Source organism: Fukomys damarensis, unplaced genomic scaffold (genome assembly GCF_012274545.1).
Source record: "Fukomys damarensis isolate Sample0158 unplaced genomic scaffold, DMR_v1.0_HiC HiC_scaffold_14, whole genome shotgun sequence".
In the NCBI taxonomy this organism is placed as follows: domain Eukaryota; kingdom Metazoa; phylum Chordata; class Mammalia; order Rodentia; family Bathyergidae; genus Fukomys; species Fukomys damarensis.
Genome location: NW_022900926.1, coordinates 16,302,367 through 16,325,086, shown reverse-complemented (window position 1 = coordinate 16,325,086; position 22,720 = coordinate 16,302,367). Strand labels below are relative to the sequence as shown.

At 40.1% G+C, this 22,720-nt stretch overlaps 1 protein-coding gene across 1 annotated transcript in view; it reads left to right on the top strand.

Annotated features, from left to right (window-relative positions):
* Phactr2 (phosphatase and actin regulator 2) overlaps positions 1–22,720 on the top strand; it is a 172,993-nt gene that overhangs the window by 88,937 nt on the left and 61,336 nt on the right. Inside the window, exon 2 of the mRNA XM_010626613.3 lies at positions 3,528–3,695. Within this exon, the coding sequence (XP_010624915.1) occupies positions 3,528–3,695 (168 nt within the window). The remainder of the gene's footprint in view (positions 1–3,527; positions 3,696–22,720) is intronic.

Here is a 22,720-nt window from a genome sequence, read left to right as displayed (position 1 = left end):
ATTGAGCCTTTTCACCTGAAATTTCTATATTCAAGTAGCTAATGACTCTATTTCAGAATACACTGTATTAAAATGTAGGTCTCTTATATGAAAGGAGAGTTCTCATGAACAAGTCTAATGACGTGAAAGTAGAGCAAAAATTAACAATGAAATCAGTCAGGAAACGTTACCTCTCATCTGGGATATTCCTGGTGATTTGCTCTTATTTTTGTATAAATGCAAAATTCACTGGGCTCAAGGTGAAAACACATCGAAAGTTTCAAGTGGATGCTCATGGCAAATCAGTTTATAAGAAAAGTTACAGAAATAGCAATGGCATTACCAGGATCCTGGTGTCCAACGAAAAGGAGAGAGTTAATATTCTCCTCAAACTACTCAAAGCAGGCAACGGAGCTGAGAATGGTGGCACACACCTGTAATCCCAGCGCTCGGGAGGCTGAAGCAGGAGGATCACCTCAAGTTTGAGCCCAGCCTGGGCTACAAAATGAGTTCAAGGCCTGCTTAAACTGCATAGCAAGACCCTGTCTCAAAAAAAAGCAAAACAAACAAAATTTTAAAATCCCATCCTAATAAAAAAAAAAAAAAGCCAGCAACGGTCCTCTTGGCATCATGCTTTGAGAGAAGCACAGTGGCTTTTGGCCAATGGGGCTATCATAGGTGTGGTTTACTCTACCAGCCCAGCAGTTATAAAAATCACAGATGGATTCATTCCATCAGGAAAGAGGGGTACGTGAGGTACTGCTGTGACCACCAGCCCCACCTAGGCCGTTTATAGAGCTAAGAAAAAGATGGAACTGTAAATGTACGACAAAGACCACAGCCTCGGTTGCTTGGCTATTCATAAATTTAACATTAAGACTTTCACTTCTCACTCATCAGCCACCTCCCGCCATCGCTGCATCTGCCACCTTCTGTCCTCTAGAGAATTACTTATTTTTGGTTTTGTTGCTTATTTTTGTTTACAGAAGAAAATTAGACTCTGTCACTGGTTCGTGTAGGAGGCAGAATTCTTAAGGCAGTGGCAGGGACCCAGATAAACTTTGTGATCTGGGAGATGAAGTTCCCACTCCATTGTATGGAAATAATGATGTGATGTTTGTCTGAGGCCACAGGGATAAATTTGAGGTGGAAACTTCAGTCCTTCTGTTTCAGCAGTCAGCCCTTTTGTATTTTAAAACATTTAAATTGTCAGAGTTAAGCTCTTCTATGAGATTCAGCATAAAGAGGAGAAACCACACACTTACTTCCTCCCTGGATCTAGGAGGGTTTGCCTCCCAGTCGCGGGAGGCAGTTAGGAGTAGAGGTGAAGAGTTTACTTCGCTGTGCTTCAAAACCAGCCCCCCTCCCTTGTCTCTTGTGCTATAGCTGAACTGTAGGGTTTGTACCCTTGGGAAAAAGCCAGTCAGTCCAAGACCTGCATTTGCAACTTCAAATGTGTAAATTCTAGACACCTCTGCCCAGACAACGCCTGAAATTAGAGGAGACTTCACTAGGCAGAGGGTTGAGATGCAGCCACATTGGTGTTTCTTGACTGTGGACTTCTCCGGCTACAAGTGTGGGGAATACAAGGCAGAAAGAAAGCCCAAGGATGTTGTTTCTTGGGTCCTGAGATCGCAGGCTGGTCTGCCTTCTCCTCACCTTTCCAAGTCTCCTCCTCCTCTTCCCTCTTCTTCTCTCCTCCTCCTTTTTAATATACATAAGTATATAAAGGAGTGCTCTAAAGTTTTACATATTTAGCAAGAGGAATGCCAATGAGTTTGCTCTCATCTTCTTGGGTCCTGCTCTCTTTAGCTGTAAGACCAGAAGTTTCTGTTTTCCCCCAACCATTATTGTGAGAGTTTTAAGAAAATACAGACAAGATAAAGAATCACACCCCCACCTAAAAACCCACACCTAGATTCAACACTTAACGTTTTGCAGTATTTTACTTTATTGATACTTGTCTATCTTCTCTTTCCACCTGTTTGTCCACGTATTATGTTGATGGCTATCAGTACCAGTCAACCCTAAGAATTTTGCAAAACCTAAAATTAATTAGACTCACTCTCTATGGTTTTTCTAAGGTAAATTTTACGTAAATTAAAATGCATAAAATTGTAAATATCATTTGATCAGTTTTACATAATCCAGCCGTTTTTGAGACACATTAAACCACTCCAAACCGTTACCTTATGCCCTTCCTTAGTTAACTCCTATCTCCTTCTCATTCCAAGACGAAATTACTGTTTCGATTTTCTTTCTTTATTGGAACCATCTAGTGTATACTTTTTTTCTATATAGCTTTCTCAGCACGATGTTTTCAACATTCGTCCACAGTGGTTTTATGCAATGCTATTAGCATAAGGGATAAGAAGGTATAAGTAAGTCAACTCGATACTCTTGGAATCAAAAGTTTTGCTGTTCAGTTTTTGCTTGCCACCCCCCCCAGTGTTTTATTATGGAAGCTTTAAAAAATACAGAGAAGATTAAAACAAGTTGTACCCCCTGCTGGCAAATGTCTGCCACCTAGATTCAATACTTAAATTACACTGTAGTTTACCTTATTGCATATTTATCCATCTACTTTTTTTTAAAATTGGCAAGTGCTATTTTATTGAATGAATAATACCATAATTTATCCAGTCTGTGCTGCTTCCAGCCAAGAAAATTTGGTATTTAGGGTAATATAAGTCATTGTTATCTCTTTTCTGTTAGAGCTTAGTACAAAGGAACTTAAGATTTCGTGCCTTTTTATGATTAATAAGATTATGACACAAAGATGTTTTTGTTTGGTTTTTTCTTTGTGGTACTGGGGATGGAACTCAGAAGCATTCTGCTATTAGCTACATGCCTGCCCCCTTTAATTTTTTGTCTTGTGACAGTGTCACTGAGTGAGCCAGGCTGGCCTGAGACTTGCCATCAGCCTCCAGAGCAGCTAGAGTTAGAGGAGTGTGTTCTGGGGCCTGGCTGGAAGATTTGTTTTTTCTCACAGGATATCCACACTTTCCACATATTTCTTCTTGTTAGTGATAGCTATCAGTTTATTGGAAGCTGAAACTTCCCTGTAACAGAAGCAAAAGATAGTTTTAGCATTTTAAAAATAGAATTCAGCTTCCTGGCACCAAATTTTATTTTGTAAAGGAGAAATCATGGCTTTAAGCACACCATGACTGTGATACTCATTACTGAGAATGCCAGACCAGCCTCGGGAGAAGCATCCTATTTCAGGAATACTTAGAAAACTCAGTTCCTGCACAAAATATTGATATAGTTGTTGCAGATGGATTCGGCTGTGTTTTGCAGATCTTTATTTGTCTGTCCATACCTATTATGTAAGTTTCTTACTTCTTTTTAATTTCCCCAAAATGATTACCTAAGGGGTCTGTAATTTCTGATTGATTGATTGAATGATTGACTGATTGGCATCAGAGGTGTCCTACTGGCTGCAAAGTGGGACAAAATTAACTTGTGAGATTCCAGTTTGAGTAGGCCTACTTGTTGTTGACTTTTATTGCAGCCTTTGTCTGATCTGATTTTTCTTTATATAGTTGACGGACTGGACAGAGCTTCCATAGCAGACTCAGATGGCCTTCCAACAGGCTCCCAGACTCCACCCTTCAAGAGGAAGGGGAAACTGTCCACCATCGGTAAAATCTTCAAGCCTTGGAAATGGAGGAAAAAGAAGACCAGTGACAAATTTAGAGAAACCTCAGCAGGTATGAGAGTCAAAACTCTAGCAAGAGCGGATACATTATTAAACTTTTCAAAAGCTAGAAAATTGTATTTCGCAGGGTTTTTACAGAAAAAAATGAATTTATATTTCAAATGAAGTCATTTCCTTTAAAGGTAAAACAATTCAACAGTTGTGATTTGCCCTATTTTTTGTATTGACTGGTTTTCTAATATATTCTTGTTTTAAAATATACCTTTGTAGATTCATGTAGAATTTTTTACTGTGTAAGGAGGAGGAGGTAAAACAGAAAATCAGTGCGGAAATGTTGTATATCAACATTGTGATGGTGGGCATCCATGTTTCCATATACGGCTCATACCTGTTTACCTGGTTCTGGTAGCAGAGTCTTACCCGTAATTAAATCATTTTAAATGTCTTCTTTTGATGTATTTTTTTTTCTACAAGTAAGATTGAAATGTCTGTATGAAAGAAAAGTGTGGCAGCATGTGTTGTTTAACTGTCACTTTCCATCATGTCCTTGGGCTTAATAAATGGTTCTCTGTTCTAGGCCATCATCTGTAACCCATTGGCGTGAAAATTTTTCATTGTTAATTTGTAGATTTATTAAACCTTAAGAGTTACATTAGTTAGTGCCTTTCTTATGGATCCATTTAGGAAATTGGCTTTAAATCTCAGACCAGAACAAAGCCCAATTTAAACAAATGCAAGATGTCAGTGGTGTTTTGTTTAAGGAAGAAGAGCATTTATGTCTTGGCATAAGCCCAGCTTTCTCCAAGCTTACTGTCCGGAAGAATCCGTTCATCAAAATTCCTCCTGTACTGCAGTTTAATATTACTAGTATTATGTGTAAGGTCACAGACCATACCCAGTTGGTCAGTGCTGAGGTAAGACTGGCTATTTGTCCTAGAGCTGTGAAACAGAATAGAAAATACTGTGCACAACACCAGGGAGCAATAGGGACAACAAAACTCCCTGAACAGAATTGCCCCCTATGCCTTTGCAGTTGTATAATTTCTTTAGATATGTACGTTTAACAGGAAATAATGATAGCTGAGATTTCTTTCATAATTATCTTGGAGGAGGGGCAGAATGGGTAAGAGTGTAGAAAAAAGATTGGCAGAGTTGATAAATTTTTAAGCTTAATAATAGATGTGTGAGGTTGGTTAGTCTCATCTCTCTACTTGTGGATATTAGAAAATATCCATAATTATAAAAAATGCAAAGCGAATAGAGACTTGGCTTAGGGGACATAATGACAGCTCGGTATTAGGGTCTCATCAGTGTCTGAGTGGCTTCCTGGGCTGGTGGGGTAGTGCAGCTTGGCTGACAGAGTTCTGTACAGGCTGAAGACAGGGGCCGGGGGTATTTAGCTCAGTGGTTCAGGCACCTGCCTTGCAAGCGCAAGGATCCAAGTTCAATCCCCTGTACCAAAAAACAAAACAGACTGAGGACAGCTGAGCAGGTGTCCACTACCGAGGCACCAGGTGACCTTGATCAAATCAGATTCAGCTGCTGGGCCTCAGTTTCCTCATCTGTAAAATTGGGGAGCTGAGTGAACTGAAATCTAGGTGCTTTGGTTCCAGGTTCTGTTGTGGCTTCCCAGGGAAACACTTGACTCCTTTTAGTCCCCTAGCAAGAAGTCCCTGTTCTTCAGGTGTAGTTGAATAGCATCGGACTTCTTGAGTGTGTTCCTTTCCCATTTTCCTAAGTGGCTGGAGAATCTTGGGCTTTGGTTACCATGGTTACCATGATGGGACTAGGACTGTGGGCAGTAGCTTAAGAAGCCAATGAGAACTGAGGACAGAAGCCTCTTCGGTGTCTCTCTTGCCCTTTGTCTGACTCTAGGCTGCTAACTTTTTTCTCCTAGAAGACATCTATTAAAAACAATAACTTCTCCTTTCTCCTTTCTTTTAAATTATTAGTGATTATTATCTTATTTCTATATTTATTTTAAGGCTATAATTTCTGCTGAGATATGTAGAAAGCGCCAGTGCAGCATAAAACAAAAACACAAAATGGTGTGTGATATGTTAGTTTTTTGTGTGTTGAAGAAAGGTGTTACATCTAGAGGAAAACTGACATATTTCAAAATAGCTGAGGAAAAGGTTTTCTCTTTAAGAAATGATTTCAGCTGGATTTGGTGGTGCATGCCTGGAATCTCAGCACTTGGGAGGCTGAGGCAGGAGGATCGCTGCAAGTTCAAGACCAGCCGGGGCTACATAGTGAGTTCCTACATAGTAAGACCCTGTCTCAAAAAAGAAAAAGAAAAAAAGAAATGATTTCAAACAGTGAAACTGGGCTGTTTGGATATGATCAGAGTTATGTGCTCCTGGGCCATCTATGAAGCTCACCTTAGGAAAGCCCACAATGTCTGAAGGCATGAAAGAAGGTAAACTTCTTCCAAGAAAAGTCAATTCCTTTTATGTCTGTTCTTCTCTTAAATCCCTGGCTTGATATGCACACTTGATATCACGCAGACGAATCTTACTGTCTTCCACTATGCAGTGATTCATGTTTTTCCTAAATGGGTTTCTGGTGTAGGAATTTTCAGTTGGCAGTAGGTACAGCACTAATTCATTAATGCTGTTGTAATAACACACTCGCTACTGGGGAGGTAGGCCTGTGTTGGTGGCCCTGAGTCAACTGCATTTTGGAGTGCTCTTTCCAAAGAGCATCTTGTCTTATAAGGCTAACCGGGATTGTGCCCCATTTTCCAGTCCGTTGGCATTGTTTTAAAGCAGGAAGTTACCTAAATTCTCTGACTGTGATTGAGGTTGACCCTTGTCTGTTAAGTTCTAGGTCAGGAGAGTAGCCCTGTTTTCCATCTGTGGTCTTGCGTCACTTAAGGTTGGGACGTGTTTTGAGAAATGCATCGTTAGGCTATTTGATTTTTGCATGAACATTATGAAGTGTACTTATGCAGACTGTGATGGCTGCAGTGTCACTTGACGGTGCTACCCAGGTAGCTGTTCTTACTGCTTTTATTCTCCTGGGTGAGAGGGCCCTGTTTTGATTCCACCTAAGCGAAAGGCCTAACCATTCCCTATCATTAGAACTTGAAATGTCATGTGCATCTTTTTTCCAATATCGTAATTTTTTCCTGTTGTGTTTTGTTTTTAGATAAGGGTGAAAATACTTCCTGTGGACCTTGAACTCTATGCATGCATCACCCCAAAGCTAAGCATGTGGACACCTTGTCTACACGCATTGCTTCCCTTAACTTCCACATATTCTGTTCCCCTAGAGGCCAAGCGCTTTGCAAACCCGCCTGTACCCCTTTTCCCACTGGTCAGTCTCTGCAGCCAGCGTCCACTGAGGTGATTTCTACCCTCCTAATTACTAAACTCAATGTCATTTTCTCGTTTTCTTCATTTTTGCCTCCACAACATTTGCCCCTTACTCAGTAACCCTTCCTTCATTTATAAAAGCTGCCATTATCTTGGTTGTCTTTGAATTTTCTATCTCTCTTTCTGTCTTCTCTAAACCTCTAATGGGCATTGCTATATGCCTTAGCCCATCTCTTTTTCTGGAGGTGCCCTTCTTCTCAATACCACCTCTTTCACCCTGGCCCAGGCTACAGCCGAGGCTCAGACACCTACCCAGCACCTAACAGGTAGCACTGCCTGAGGACAGAATGTTAACTCCCGGCCCATTCTTATGGTCTGTGTGTATCTGCCGTTGCTCTGTATTCTGTAGCATAGCAGCAAGCAAGGTTCCTGCCCTCAAAGAGCTTTTGTTCTAGACAGGGAGGCACTGCTGCATGCTGTGAATGGACACAGGAGCGAAGGAAGAGGAATCGGCAGAAGCCCTGTGTACAAGAGCTTTCCACCTAGGTCTCTGCCCATGCCAGCTCTCCTTGCCATTACAGACCTAGCTTTCTCTGACATCCAGGCTTGGACACGTGGAATTCGCTAACTCTTCCTTGCCCCTTGCCATCACCTACATCCTAGTAGTTCCAAAACCCTTTGCTTCATTTCTCCCTCATACAGGGTCTCTCGACAATAGCCTGTGCTCTCTCTATTGTCTGATCCTCATCATGTCTGAATTACTGCCTTGTAGCTTTTTTGTTATCCTTGGGGATTCGTTAACTATAGAAAAGCTTGAGAAGGTAGGGAGAAGCTGGATCTGGCAGTAAACTGAGCACAAAGGAGGAGGTTCAGAGTGGTACAGGCTGTCAGAAACCCCAGAGTAACCAAGTCTCAGGCCAGGCAACTGGAGCAAGGTGTGCTTCATAGGACAATGACATGTGTTCCAGCAGCAGCAGCAGGGATAGAGTCACGGAGCATGCAGGGGAGTCACAGTGGGAAATCTCGGTGGGCCTCTGTAGCCAGGGTGCTGTGGATCATGGTAATAATATATATGGCCAGCTGGTGCCTGGCGGAGGGGGTTGGGTCAAACAGGACCTTGTACTTTTTTGAGGAAGAAGGGAACAGATAAATAGGTCAGGAATTTACCAAAACACTCAACTCTGCAGAAACTCATCGTATAAAGTGGGACACAGGTAAAGGGTTTGGGGATGGGGACTCCTTGGACCCTAGGACTCCAGTGCTAGAGTTGCTGTTGCCAGAATGCCACAGCCCAGTAGCTGTGGGGCAGCAGCTGCCCCATATGTGCGAATCTGGGGAAGCGGATTGTGTCTTAGTCACTTTCTCACAACTGAGGCACAATACCCAGCACTTTCCACTTAAAGGAGGAGGGGTTTATCTCATTCACAGTTTGAGAAGTTTCTACTCATGGTTGGCTGGCTCCAAAGAAAGAGCATTGTAGAAAAGCTGCTCGTACCATGGCACCAGGAAGCAGAGGGAAATGGAAAGACCTGGGAACAAGAATACACCCTTCTGTGTCATGGGCCGAGGAACCAACCTCCAGCCAGCCCCTCCTGCTAACAGCGAGTCAGCTTCAGCACCCCTCGAGATCCGGTCACCTTCCAAACACACGAAGCTTTGGGGCCATGCTAGATTTAAACCATAACAAGTAGGCAAAGCACTTGTCACTTTGCCTCACCCCACCGTTCTGGATGCCATCAGGCTGAAATATTCCTTCAGTGGAACGTGTGTCCCAAACATATGACTGGGCACATGGACTCCACAGCGAATTCCAGGCTCCTTGGATCTCTTCATTTTAACCCAGACTGACCTGTCCCGCCTTCCTTCCTCCCACGGCCCCTGGACTTCCCTCCTACGGGGTCACCCAGTGAGCGTGTCCCAGACCTTGTTGGAATCAGGTCTTTCCTCTTCCTCTTCCATGTCCCTCTGAGCACCTTCCTCCCTTGGCTACATGTGTTGAAATTCTACCAGCAGTCAAGAGTCAGCAGTGTGTCCTTTGCTTCCTAGAGCACCCCGGACCTTGAATCTGTACCGAGTGGGAGCCTCCCCTCTGCTTGTTCTCCTGTGGGGCGCGTGTGTACATTCTGCCCTTCTTGTTCATGGGCTCTGCATGCATGGTTTCAACCGACCGAAGGCCTTTAGAGGAAAACACATGGGCTGTACTGAATAAGTGTAGGCTATTTTTCCTTGTCTTTCATTCCCTGAGCAGTACTTTCATTGTTTTAGATAAAAGCAATCTAGAGATTATTTAAAGCATATGGGAGGATATTCGTAGGTTATATGCAAATACTATGCCATTTTGTGTGAGAGCATACGTGGATTTTTGTATGCAGAGGGTGTCCTGAGCCCGGTCCCCTGTGGATATCAAGGAAATGTATTTTGACTTTTCTGGTTTATCTCTCTCTCTCACACTCCTAATTAACCATAAAGCACTTAAGAGCAGAAGTGATCTCATTCATCTTTGCTGCACTTTATAGAGGTACTTTAAAGGTGTGCTTTGGATTACTTAAGTATTGAATATTTCCTAATAAGCAAAAATGCAGCCCTGGGTACTTTAGGACTTTATAAAAGAAACTGAAGATTAAAAAATCATAATGGGAAAAAAAAGACAACTTTAAATACTAACCAAAGCTATTCTGGTCATACTTACAACCCTATACAACTATTAAGAAGATGATAAAATAATTAGAGAAGTTTTGTCTTGCCTATCTTTTGCTCTTAATAAAAGTAAGTTATACTCCCAAAGAAAATCAAAGCAATTTATCTCCATTAAAATAGTTACTTTTATTTGCCTTGTTAATAATGGGAAAGGAATGCCTGTCTAGATTTTTAGATAACTATCAGCATTCTAGGAATCAGATTAACTTGGAGAGAGTCAGCTGGTCAAAGCTGTGGTTCACTGAAGTGCTCTACACTCCCTGGTAATTATAATGGCTAGTTTTCTGAGTGCTACATTGTATCAAGTTCTGCCTTAAGAACTTTATTCATATTAACTCATTGAATCATCTAAACAACCTTACAGAATTCAAGTGCTACTGTTATCCACTTCTACGGATGAGCAAGACCCTGGAAGTTCCATTGAGTTCTCCAAGGAAACACAAAGGCTGCATTGGAACCCAAGCAAGAAGGCTCTGTAGCCAGTGATTTTGACCATTACACTTTGTTTCATCCCTGAAAGATGACTTCCTGCCAACTAAATAGTGCTAAGTCCTTGACAGGTGATGCCAATACATGGTTTTTCCTAGTAAAGGATTTGGTCTGAAGAATAGTTTTGTTCTAGCTGACAGCTCTGATTTCAGCAGTGCACATGGAGAAGCGTGGTTGGATAAGATCAAAATGATGTTTTGTCATAGTAAAGTAGAATATTCTCCATAGCTGCAGAGACATAATGCTGCTGCTTGGGATTATTTACCATATCTCATAAAACAGGGCAGTGCTAAAGGACTTTCCCAGGTGTTATTTGTTAAGGACTGCTCTGTTTGCATTAATAAATGACAGTATTTTGACTTTTTTCTGTATATCTCATCCCACTAAGAAGGTGGAAGTGCTCTCAAGTATCATTTTCGCCCTCTCATCATATTGGAGTAAAAGGAGAGAATCCATTTCCCAACATACAACAATGAAGACTCATAAAAAAATAGTATTTAGCTGTTTTTTTTAAACTTTACTGATATCAGGTGTTGGGTATATTATGGGTGAAATTAATGTTTGTGTGTGTGTGTGCACGTGTGTGTGTGTGTGTGTTTTGGTGATGGTGGTAACATCCATTCCAACTCACAGTGCCTTTAGAAATTGAAATGATGCATAGTTGACTTCAGCTACAAAGCATCCCTAACATACACATTGATGGTGTCCCGAGGGGACTGCATTTAGATCCTGAATGAACTTACAAACACTAATTTCATCCATAATATACCCAAGACCTGATATTAGTAAAGTTAAAAAAAAAACAGCCAAATACTATTTATTATTATAGTCAAACACTTAATGAGTCTTCATTGGAAATTGGGAATTTTAGGATTGTCAAAGGCCTTGCCGGCCATCTGCTTCTCTCTGGGCAGGAATCATCCCACAGCGAGCGACTGATGACAGGGAATCCCAGACCTTCTTCTTAAACCCCTCATTCCCAGCTCAGTTGTGGGGAAGTCTTCTTTTCTGTTGACCTAAACAGATCATTTCCACTCTTTCTAACTATGCACTAGTGCATGTGTCTACATGCGTACGCGTACATATGTACATGAGCTGATACACAGTCCTGGCCGCATGCTGATGTTTTAGTCAGTGATGAGCCACATATGTGATGATGGCCTCATAAGATTATAAGGACATTCTTGTATATTTGAACAGTGATAAAATGGCCCAAGTGCACATATCCCAGAATGTTTCACTCTCGTTACATGACGGGAGATGGTATTAGGGTATTACATTTATCCTACTAGGCACTGTTACGTGATGATCCTTCCATCTCTTCTTAAAGTTCTTTCAGTCCCTGTCACTATTTTCCATGTTAGAGTGTCTCACTCTAGGAGCGTATAAAATTGTTTAGATTCCAGGCAGGATGTCCTGAGGAAATAAGCCCAGGGCTGAGGATGTAGCCCAGGGATGCCATGCCTACCTGGCAAGTGCAAGTTTGATCCCCATACGGAAAGAAAAGAAAAAGCAGTAAGTCTGACAGGTCTCTTTGTCTCATAGTCTCCACTGTGGCCTTGTGTGTGGCTCTACTTCACCTGTCCTTTCTTGGCTAGTTTCCATGCTAAGCTAATTCTGCAAAATTCTTGGAATTTTTGCTCCACAACCACATTTTCATTATATAGAATGGAGTCCAAAATAGGGACTCATCTTGTTATTAAAATAATTTATCAGTAGGATATAAGTATCTTATAAATGCCTAAAGAGTCAAAATCTGCCATCACCCTGCCTGCCACCTCTCTGTTTATTTGATATTTCACATGTGGAAACATCATCCAGTCCTCCTACCTGGCTGATGCACTTTGCTGCTTCATCACAATCTACTTTAAATTCTTTCTGTGCGCCCTCTTCTCCGTGTTCTCTGGCACTAGTCCCCTGCCTTCCTTGCATATTCCCGCAGGTGCATACCTTCCCGATAAAGCTCTGACATCCATGCTTCCTCCTGACAGTTGGCTTCCTCTGTGCCAACTCTGTCTCTTTCAAGTCTTCGGGAATCCTGTGCACTGTATCGCAAGGACTTTCATAGGCTGACATCTCAGGTCTCCTTTGCTTCGAAGTCTTCTCCAAGGATTGTGATTTAGCCCAGTGTTTCTGCTGCCTATCTCGCAAGCACACGATCCTGAGTTCGATCCCTGGTACCAAAGGAAAAAAAAAAAAAGGAAAGTTTTTCCCAGGCATGGTAACACACACCTGTAATCACAGCACTCAGGAGGCTGAGGCAGGAGGATCACTGTGAGTTTAAGACTAGCTTGGACTATATAGTGAGTTCCAGGTCAGTCTCAAAAAAACAAAAAAAGAATGAAAGAACCCCAAGCCCAAGCTTCTTGTATTTTTTTTTTCCATTGAGAGTCTCTAACATTGCTTTTCTGCCCTGGCTGCTGTCCTACATGGTATCCAGGTGTATACTATTAGCTGGGTGCTTTCCTCACTCCCTAAGTCAACTTTCAACTTATCTTTAATTGGTCAGTTCGGTGAGTGTCCTCCCGGGCTGTGACATGTATTTTCATGTAATGGATGTCGTGTTTTGCCAGATTCACACTGTCAGCTGGATTTAGTCATCCAGACAGATCAGACCTCGTCCTCCACACTATCAACATGAACAGCTTTTCACTTGTCTTCTTCAGAGAGAACACACAGGTCACCTTTGCTGCCTTTCTCTTTGCTACCAGGACTTCCGACTAGTAAGCGGGACCATTGCGATTACTTCTGGGGAGGACAGTTATTTCCATGGATAAACATCGCCGGCGTTAGGGCATCACATGCTCAGAGGCACCTGGCATGAGGACAGCATTCTTCCCATGAGCTGTGCAGGGCTGTGGGGCTGGCAGCTCTGGCTCCCCGGGGGCCACTCTGTGACTTGCGGTTCTGATGAGCAAGTCCTCTGTGGAGGGAAAATCCCCAGGCACATGCTGCTGGAATCTCAGGAAGATGTTCCTGGGAATCACAGCGAGCAGTGGGCTAGTGAGGGGTGTGGCCCTGTCCTTCCCCTTGGCCCGGTGTCCGTGGGCTGGCGGTCTTCCTGTCTCTCACCTGCTGCATGTTTACTTCTCTGTTCGGTGTTTTTGTCCTGTCAGTCTCTCAGCTGGACTTTGGGTTTCTCTTTTCTTCCTCAAACCATTTTTCTCAGTCATCTCCTTCACTGTATTGTTTTTCTACTCTTTGACATCTTTCAACTTTTCCAGACCAGAGCAAGCACGGATGTGCCCTAACTTTTCTTGCCTCCCCTTTTAGTGTGAACATTGCTTTATATTTACAGTTTGTCTCTTAGCGACTCCTCTCGAAGAAGCAAGATAAAGGTCCTAGCCTAGAGGTGGTTGGATTGGCTTCTGCAGTCTGGCCCTCAGGGTCATAGGGAGATGTTCTGGGCAACCTTCCCGGAAGTATTCCCTGAAGATGACACCTAGCATTCCCCGACTGCCTGCAGCCCCTCAGGTTGAGTTTTGTGCTAGCACTGCTTTGTGCCAACTATGTCACCCCCTTGCCCTTTTAGGAAACAGGAACAGCTACCTGGCTTTTCCAAAAACTTCTTCCCTCCCGGCCTTTCTCTCTGGCTGCTGCCATGGACCACATCAGAAATATCTGTCCTTTGTGACAACTCCGGTGCAGACTTCCGAGATTTTCCTTTGACGTACAACTCCCTTCCCCCCAACAACAGCTTCCGTAGCTGCCGCTGAAATCATGACCTGCTCAAGAGAGGTCATTCTCTTGGTCATGCATCACTTAGAATTTTTTATCCTTTGTTTTTCCAGGTGTGCATGTGTGTGTACCGTTCTAAAAGTTTCAGTACGTGCGTAGTTTTGTGTCACCGCTCCCACAATCGGGACCGGAAGTCTCTCTGCAGTACCCTGGTGCTGTCACAAATGCCTGGGCACCCAACCCCCATCGGCCATCCTCTGGCAGCCACTGATCAATCCTTCGCTCTAGTTTTGTCCTTTTGAGAATGTCCTAAATGGAATCATTCAGGAATTGTCATCACTTTTTATTACTGTAAAAATATATGAAATGTATCATCTTAATAATTTTTAAATGTGCCGTTCAGTAATGTTAGATGTTTTACTTTGTTGTGAAAACAGATCACCAGAAGTTTTTCATTTTGCAGAACTGAAACTCTATACCTATTGAACAACTTTCTTTTGTCCTCTGGTAATCCATCCATCCATCCATCCATCCATCCGTCCTTCCTTCCCTCTCTCCCTCCTCCTTCCCTCCTTCCTCCCTCCCTCCCTCTGCTCTTTCTGAGACAGGGTTACACTGTGTTCCCAGCAGGTCTTGAGCTCGTGGGCCCAAGCCGTCCCTCCCACCTGAGCCTCTCTAGTAGCCGGACTATATGTGTGCATCACTGTGCCTGGCCCCTTTCTTCCGCTTTCTCTGAGTTTGAGTACCTTAATTCCCTCATGTTAGTAGAATCACCTGGTGTTTGTCCTTCTGTGGCTACTTTGTTTCACTCTGAGTAGTGCCTTTTCCTCTATGCTGTAGCTTATGAAGGCTGCACAGGATACCACATTTTATTGATCCACTTGTTTATAGTAGACATGGATTGTTTCCACATCTTGACTGATCTCTAGAGTTGATATGAACACAGATATGTAGTCACTGGTTTAGTGTTAGACCTTCTAGTAGGTACGTAGTGGTATTTGTCATGGTTTAAATCTGGATTTCCTCAGTAGCTAGTGATACTGAACTGGTTTTCATGTAGTATCTGCCTTCTACATGTCCAAGTTTGTAAAGTTTCCGTCCAAGTCTTTTACTCGGTTCTTAATAAAGTTACTAGTTGGATGTGATTTACAAACATTTTCTATAGTTTATCTTTTCATTCTCATAATAAGTTACAAAGCAAAAATGTCAGCTTTGATAGTCATTTATTAATTTTTCTTTATCAATCATGCTTTTGGTGCGATGTCACAGATTTCTTTCCTTAACTCCGGATCACAGAGATTTTTTCTTCTAGATTTACTTCTAAAGCTTTCATAGCTTTATATTTAGATCTAGAATTAATTTAGTGATAATTTTTATGTAAAGTATGAGGTTTAAATGGACACATCATTTCTCACATATAGATCTCTAGTTATTTTGATTCTATTTGTTGAAAAGACTATGCTTTTTCTATTGAATTGCCATTTTACCATTTTAAAAATAAATGAGTATATTTTTGTTCCATATATCCTCATTGGAAAAAGTCAGTTCAAGTCTTCTGGACAATTTTTATTGGATTTTTGTTTTATTTACATTTAGCTTTAAGAGCACTTTATATTTCCTAGTATAATGCCTTTGGCAGAAATGTTTGGAAATATTTCCTGCCATATTGTAGCTTATCTTTTCATTCCTTAACAGTGTCTTTTATAGAACAAAATTTCTTAATTTTCATGAGGTACAATTTATCTTTTTTCGTCTTTCCCAATTATGTTTTTGGTATCTTGCTTAAGTACTTGCAACAGCATTTGTTGGAAAGACTCACTTTTCCACACTGAATTGCTTTTGCACCTTTGTCAAAAATTAATTGGCCACATATGTGTGGTCTATTTCTGGACAGGCTGTTCTGTTCTCTTAAACTATGTGTCTATTTGCAAATATCATACTTTCTTGATTTGATTACTGTAGCTTTTTAAGTATGAAAATTAGGTTGTGTTATTTTTCCAACTTGATTATTTTTTAATTGTTTTTAAATAATTAATTGCTTTGCCTTCCTATTTATATTTTTGAGTCAGTTTGATTATATTCTCAGTATATAATCTGTTGGGATTTTGGTGGAATCACATTAAAACTGTATTGCAATTTGGGTAGAATTGATATCTTTATCTTGTTGAAGCTTCTAATGTATAACCGAATGTGCCTGTCCATTAAATTGGCTCTTCACTTTCTTTAAATAGCATTTTAAATTTAGAGAAAACAGTATTAGATTTATACCTAAGTATTTGTTCCCTTAAGCTATTGTAAATGATATAAATATATATTTAAATATTATAAATATTAATTTCCAGTTGTTCACTGCTAGCTTTTAGAAATATGATTATATCATACCACATGATAAGCTCACTTATTAGTTCTAGTAGTCCTCGTGAAGTTTCTCCCTTGGGTTCTCTACACAGTTAATTATGTCATCTGTCAATGAGAATGGTTTTATTTCTTCTTTTCTAGTTAATATGCCTTTTATTTCTTTTCTTGCCTTTAGCGGTAGGTCTACACATCAACTGGAAAGATGAAAGTGAACCTCCTTTCTTTGTACTCATCCTTAGGGGAAAAGCATTCATTAAGTAGGATGTTTGCTTAGGGTTATTTCTCAGTGCACTTTATCAGGTTGAGGAAGTTCCTTTTTGTACCTGATTTTCTGACAGTATTTATTATGTACACATAGATGTTGAATTTCTCAAATGCTTTTTCTGTATTAATATTATCGTGGATATTTTCTTCTTTAGACTATTGTTATGTTTGGTTATGTTGATGCATTTTTGAACATTGAACCGGTTTTGTACTCCTGGGTAGACTTCACCTAGCTGTGGTTTATTATTCCTTTCACTTTTTGCTGGATTATGATGGATATTTAGCCAGCTAGTTGGCTCAGTTGGTTAGAGGATGGTGCTAAGAACTGGTGATATTGTTCTGTAGTTTTCTTGTATGTGTTGTACTGTTTGTCTGGTTTTGGTATTACAGTGACACTCATCTTTAATAAATTTAATTTCTTTAATAGTTACAGGGTAATTTAACTCCCTTTTTTCTTATGTAAGTCTTGATAGGCACGCTGGTGCTTTGAAATGGAAAACCAGGCATGACTCTTCCTGCAGATTTCCTTACTGCTCACCTTCTGTTTTGCAGCATGTACTGGTGCTTTATTGCTTTACTTTGTGGAAGAATATTCCCTTGCATGAATAAGTTACATTTTATTTATCCATTAATCAGTTGATGGATTTGGGGTTGTTTCTCTTTTGAGTTTTTAATGAATAGTGTTGTTAGGGGCATTTGTGTGTAAGTTATTGTGTGGGCATATATCTTCCTCTTCTCTCGGTTATTTACCTAGAAATAGAATTAGTGAGTCATAGGTTAATTATGCTTAACTTTTTGAGAGACTGCCAGTGTTAACCAAAGTGGCTACCGCATTTTATAGTCCCACCAGCAGTGTGCAGGCATTCTAGTTCTTCATACTCTGGGCAACATGTGTTATTATTTATCTTTTTTATTCTAACCATCCAGGTGGGTATGAAGTAGTTTTCCTAGCACTCAAGATTCCTCTTTTTCTTACTTATTTCATTTACCTAACACATTTTGCCTTCCAATATTTAGAAGTCGTTTGCTATTGTTTGCTTTCTGGCCCCATTTGCCACTAGGTTTTAAATTCCACATGGACAAGAATTCATGTCTTCTTCTCTGATAAGATCCTGAAGCAACTAGAATACTGCTTGACCTATGTTAAACATTCTGTAAGTGTTTGTGAAATGAATGAAGTAATAAAAGGGTCCTGATAGGCCTTATCACATGAATCTATGTGATTTGTAAAGTGCTAATATGGGAGGGATTAAAGTATGCTCATTTTCAGTCCTTTTATAGGGTCATGTCAATGAAAGTTGTTTAAAAACTCTGAAAGGCCTTAATAGCCAAAATGAATATTTTACCAACTTAATGGATAGAGTAGGGACGTATCCTCATGAATGGAAAATGAACTGAGGTAGCTGTATGTTCCTGGGTTTGACAACATAAAAGGTCAGTGAGAGGGCATCATGAATTAAAAAAGGAGGCAGAGAAGGGCTTGTGTGTTAGTTCAACTATTTGTATTATATAACTGACCTTAGGCTGAATGAGTGTTAGAAATTCTCTGGTCAGAAGACACATGTGTCATATTTCTACCATACATAAAAAGCTCTTCTATTGTTTTCTTAAAAATATACGGTGGTTCAGGCTGGGGCTTTAGCTCAGTGGTTCTGCCATCTGCCTCGCAAGTGCAAGGTCTGGAGTTCAATCCCCAGTACAAAAAAAATAAAATTAAATTTAGGCTGAATGAGTGTTAGAAATTCTCTGGTCAGAAGACACATGTGTCATATTTCTACCATACATAAAAAGCTCTTCTATTGTTTTCTTAAAAATATACGGTGGTTCAGGCTGGGGCTTTAGCTCAGTGGTTCTGCCATCTGCCTCGCAAGTGCAAGGTCTGGAGTTCAATCCCCAGTACAAAAAAAATAAAATTAAATTTATAAAACCAGTTATATGTATATCTTTTTCTGGATTCAGTCCTTCCATAAACACTTGGATGGAAAGAATCATGGCCCCACTTTTTATTTATGAAGTATTTATTATTCATTGTGGGTCTGTTAGAGTGGTAGAGCCCATTTATGGGACAGACTAATACGAGAGCTAGGTTTATGTGCATTTGTCACAATTGAAATTAGTGGTTTCATAAATATGGGAACCTTCTATCACAAGTTTAAAATAGCCAGAATGGCCAGCCTACCAGGCCCCACCTTCTGCAGATTAATATAAACCATAAGCCCTTGTTTCTTAATGGAGTTGAGGAGATTTCCTGGCGTCCCGTACATTCTGGAGAATGGGATCTTGTTTGTTTGATCCAAGCTGAGCTTTGGATTTAAATTCATGGCCCCATGGAGCTCCCTAGTATCTCATGAACCCAGTCTTTTCCAGGGGAAATTCTATGGGAAGCAAAACGGTTTCTCTGAGCATTGTATAGAAATCCTCTCAATGAAGTCCTGGACACTACCTCTTTTCTAGTTTCTGATTATAATGACATTTTTTAAAAAATGCTCACTAAGCCGCAGTGCATTACTGTTAACTTACTTTCCTTCTTTTCTCTGTCACATGTGATTCCTAAGGGGGATGTGGAGGACAGGAGCAATGTTCCCATCAATCTCTTAATAAAATGTGGTTTCCATCGGGGTGAGACAAGTGAGTTTGCATTGTTTTAAGAGAGGATCCATTGTTTATATCCCTTACTCGGGTGGATAATTTCCTAATTTCATTTTCCTTTGGAACGGTGCCACTTTAAACACTTTTAAAAGTACTACAGAACTCCTTGTGGCCTGGGTCAGAAAACTCGTGTCAGGAAAGTTCATTATTTTATTTCCTTTGCATATTATTTCCCATTGTGGTTTTGTTTAGTCTTTTTTCATCCTGTGATATGAATCCAGCTCTTATCAGTAGGACTAAGTCTTGGAAAGTGACTGTTTTTTGGATTACATATTTTCCTGAGCTGTTTCCCACTTGGAATGTAGGTTGCCACCTTAATTCTTACCTTTTTTGTGTTAGGTGAAAAGCATTTGCTTAGAACAATTTTTTTTTTTTTTTTTTTTTTTTTTTTTTTTTTTTGGTCTGAGTTTTCTTCCAATGCACTTCCCAAATGCATACTGTCTAGGTTTTGAAACTGGTACTCGTGATGTTTCTTTATTCCAAATGACAAGTGTTTACTTAGTGCTTATTATAAGATGTGCGTGAAAGGCTATACAAGGAGGAGAACAGGATAAACACATGGTTAGGAAGAAGACTGAATCCTGAAAAACTGAAAATTCCTCATATATCAGTGTAGTGAAAATTTCTTTTCATTTATTTTCATCTCAGATTTTATGTAACACACTGTAGTCCAAAACTGTTTTATAATTTAATTTTTTTAACAGTGGTAGAAAAAAAACACAGAACCTAAAAGTTACCATCTTAACTATTTTTAAGGGTACAGATGAGTAGTATTGATTAAATTCACATTGCTGTGCAGCCGATCTCCTTGAACTTGTCCATCTTGCAAAACTCCATTCCCCTCCCAATGCTTATAATTTGTTTTTAAAGAAAACCATGGATAAGCCAAGTGCAAAGCATTAATGGTAGTTTAATCATCAACTCAAAATCAGATGTTGACAGATTGCTGGCATTATTTTCTGAGTTTGTTTAAAATGAATGAGTAGTGAAACACAGAAAAGTTAAATAAATTACTCTAATTTCCGGGGCTCCTGGTTAGTATCTTAGAATGTTGGGTGTCTGGTTTGAGTCTTCATTCTTAAATCCTGTATCATGCTACCTTTAAGTTCATAAGTATAGCAAAGTAAAAATACTTTGGATTTTACAATATGACACATGTGTAAAATTTTATCAGTGCAAACATATACAGGGAAATGGGAAGAAGGGGAGAAGAATATTTAGTTAGTTTGTACTTGTGCAAAACACTTCATAAGTTATCTTAATTATTTTAGTATCTATCTTAGGTTTTTATACCTCTGTTTTCATACATGGAAACAGAGACTCAGAGAAATTTAGAAGTTTGCCTGTGGTTACCTGCTAAGTTGCAGGGACTAGATTAGAATGTAAAGATGCATTCTCAGAGGGTAGAATACTTCCTATATAGAAGTATTCTATTATATAAAAGTATATTGAATATTATATTAACTTCTACATGAATATTATCTAGAAAAGTACTTAGTGTACAATTTTGTGAACTGTTATATGTGATTATATCATATATAATAGATTTCTGTGTATAGACTACCACTCAGAACATATGCTAGGCCTTTTAAGAATATATTCACATATATATTTTAGAAGTCTATTGTATAGTATATACTCATATAATGAGAGGAGTATACATATCGATTTTTTTCTGATCCATTTTCTTAATTTTTCGGTTTTCAAGAAGAATAATGAGACTCTGATATCATCCTAACAATCAGAAAATTAAAACAGTGAGGGGTGACATTATTGGGAGAAAGGATTACATCAAAATTGATTTAGCTTTGATGCCAAACTTTAATCATTATAATTTCAGATGTAGCAAAAAATCACATTTTCCAAAACCCTGTTTTTCTGTGTTTATTGGAAAGTAAAAACTTCAGTTAAGTGACCCTTCATCCATTGATTACTATGGGATCCATCAGGTATCAGGTAGTTTAGCCTTCCTCACTTAGTCTAGTACTAAACCAGCTTCGCCAGAAGAACTCCGCTCTGTACAAATTTGTGATTCTGTTGTGTAGGAAGATGGTTGGTAGAAGAGAGAAATGTGTGAATTGTTAAGAAAACAAACTTTTTAATCATCTTCAGAAAGCTAGTCTAATTACATATATATGTTTAACTAAGAAGCATAGATTTTAGAAAATTTCTGCTCACACCTTACTAATTTAAACTGGCTAGTCCTCCTGCGTACTAGTTTGAGTTGATGATGTTTTAACATATACTGTTCATAGGTTAACTAAAGAAGGACCAACTATTAGAGGTTATACATTCCCCACCCACCCCATAAAAATATTGGCCTAAGATATGAAAAATTTCAAATGCCTTATCCAGGCCATAGAATGAGATATTTAAATGAGTAAGAATGTCTTAAGCTGAATCATATCACTGAGATGTATTTCGTATCTAAACTTTCCTACCACTGACTGCACAGTCAAAGGTGAAATGAGATTGTGTGTGTGTGTGTGTGTGTGTGTGTGTGTAATTTAACCCAGACATCGCCTTCACACTGAGCTGTGTCCCTAGCACATTACATCCCCTTTATGTGTTTGTTTCTAAATTTCCCAAGTTGGGCTTTTTGTTTTGTTGTTTGTTTTTTGAGACAGGTTCTCACTATGTAGTTGAGACTGATCTGGAACTCACAATGTAGCCCAGGCTGGCCTCAAACTCACAGTGATCCTCCTGCCTCAGCCTCCCCAGTTGGGCTTTGACTTGTGATCTTCCTGCATCAGCCTTCCAGAATGCTGGGATTATGGGTGCATGTCACCATCCCTGACTGAGATACTCCCTCTTGATCAAAGCTGTCAAGTCTCTGCAGTGTTCACGACTGCTTGAGAACAGGTCATGGGGAGAAAAATGGATCGTGGAGAGGGCTATGAAAAGTTTAGGCTCTCTGTAGCTTCTTCTGTAATGGACATTGCTTATGATCTATTTTGAGAAACTCCATTGCCATTTAGAGCTGAGTCTCATTTCTTCGGATAGATCTGTAGCCTGTTCCTTGTGGTATGCAGTCAGGTGGTAATTATTCTAGGGATGATTATCATTATCTTTATTTCAAACACCAGTTCCCTCTGTGATCTCGCCATATCTTGGGCGTATACTCTTCCACTGTAATGAAACAGGAAATAGAAGCACACACATTTTTTATTGAACTGAATGAATCCAGAAGCATCTGTCTTAGGCATTGATGTTGTTCATGGGTCTGCAAGAGTATTGTGGAAAGAGGAAGGACAGGCAGCCTGTGCTTCACGTAGCATATGAGTCTTGGCCTCTAATTACTCCCCTGAGATGACTTGTACTTCCTGGCCCATCTGAGACTGAGAAATTGCTCATTGTTCAAGTCCTGAAACTTTACCTCTAGGGAATAAAAACCATGGGACCCATGGGGTTGACCTACCATAGCTTTTCCCAGCTCACCTCCTCTAGAAATAGGAGTGACTTTTGGCTTCTGCTCTTTGCACGAGCCAAAGACAATCCCCTCTTTTCTCTTTGCACCTCAACCTTCTCTGACAGACTCACCACGTGAAATTTTAAAGTATGACGTACATTTGTTCAAAGAAAAAGCATAATGCCAACACCTTGTGAGACATCCCACCTTTTATCT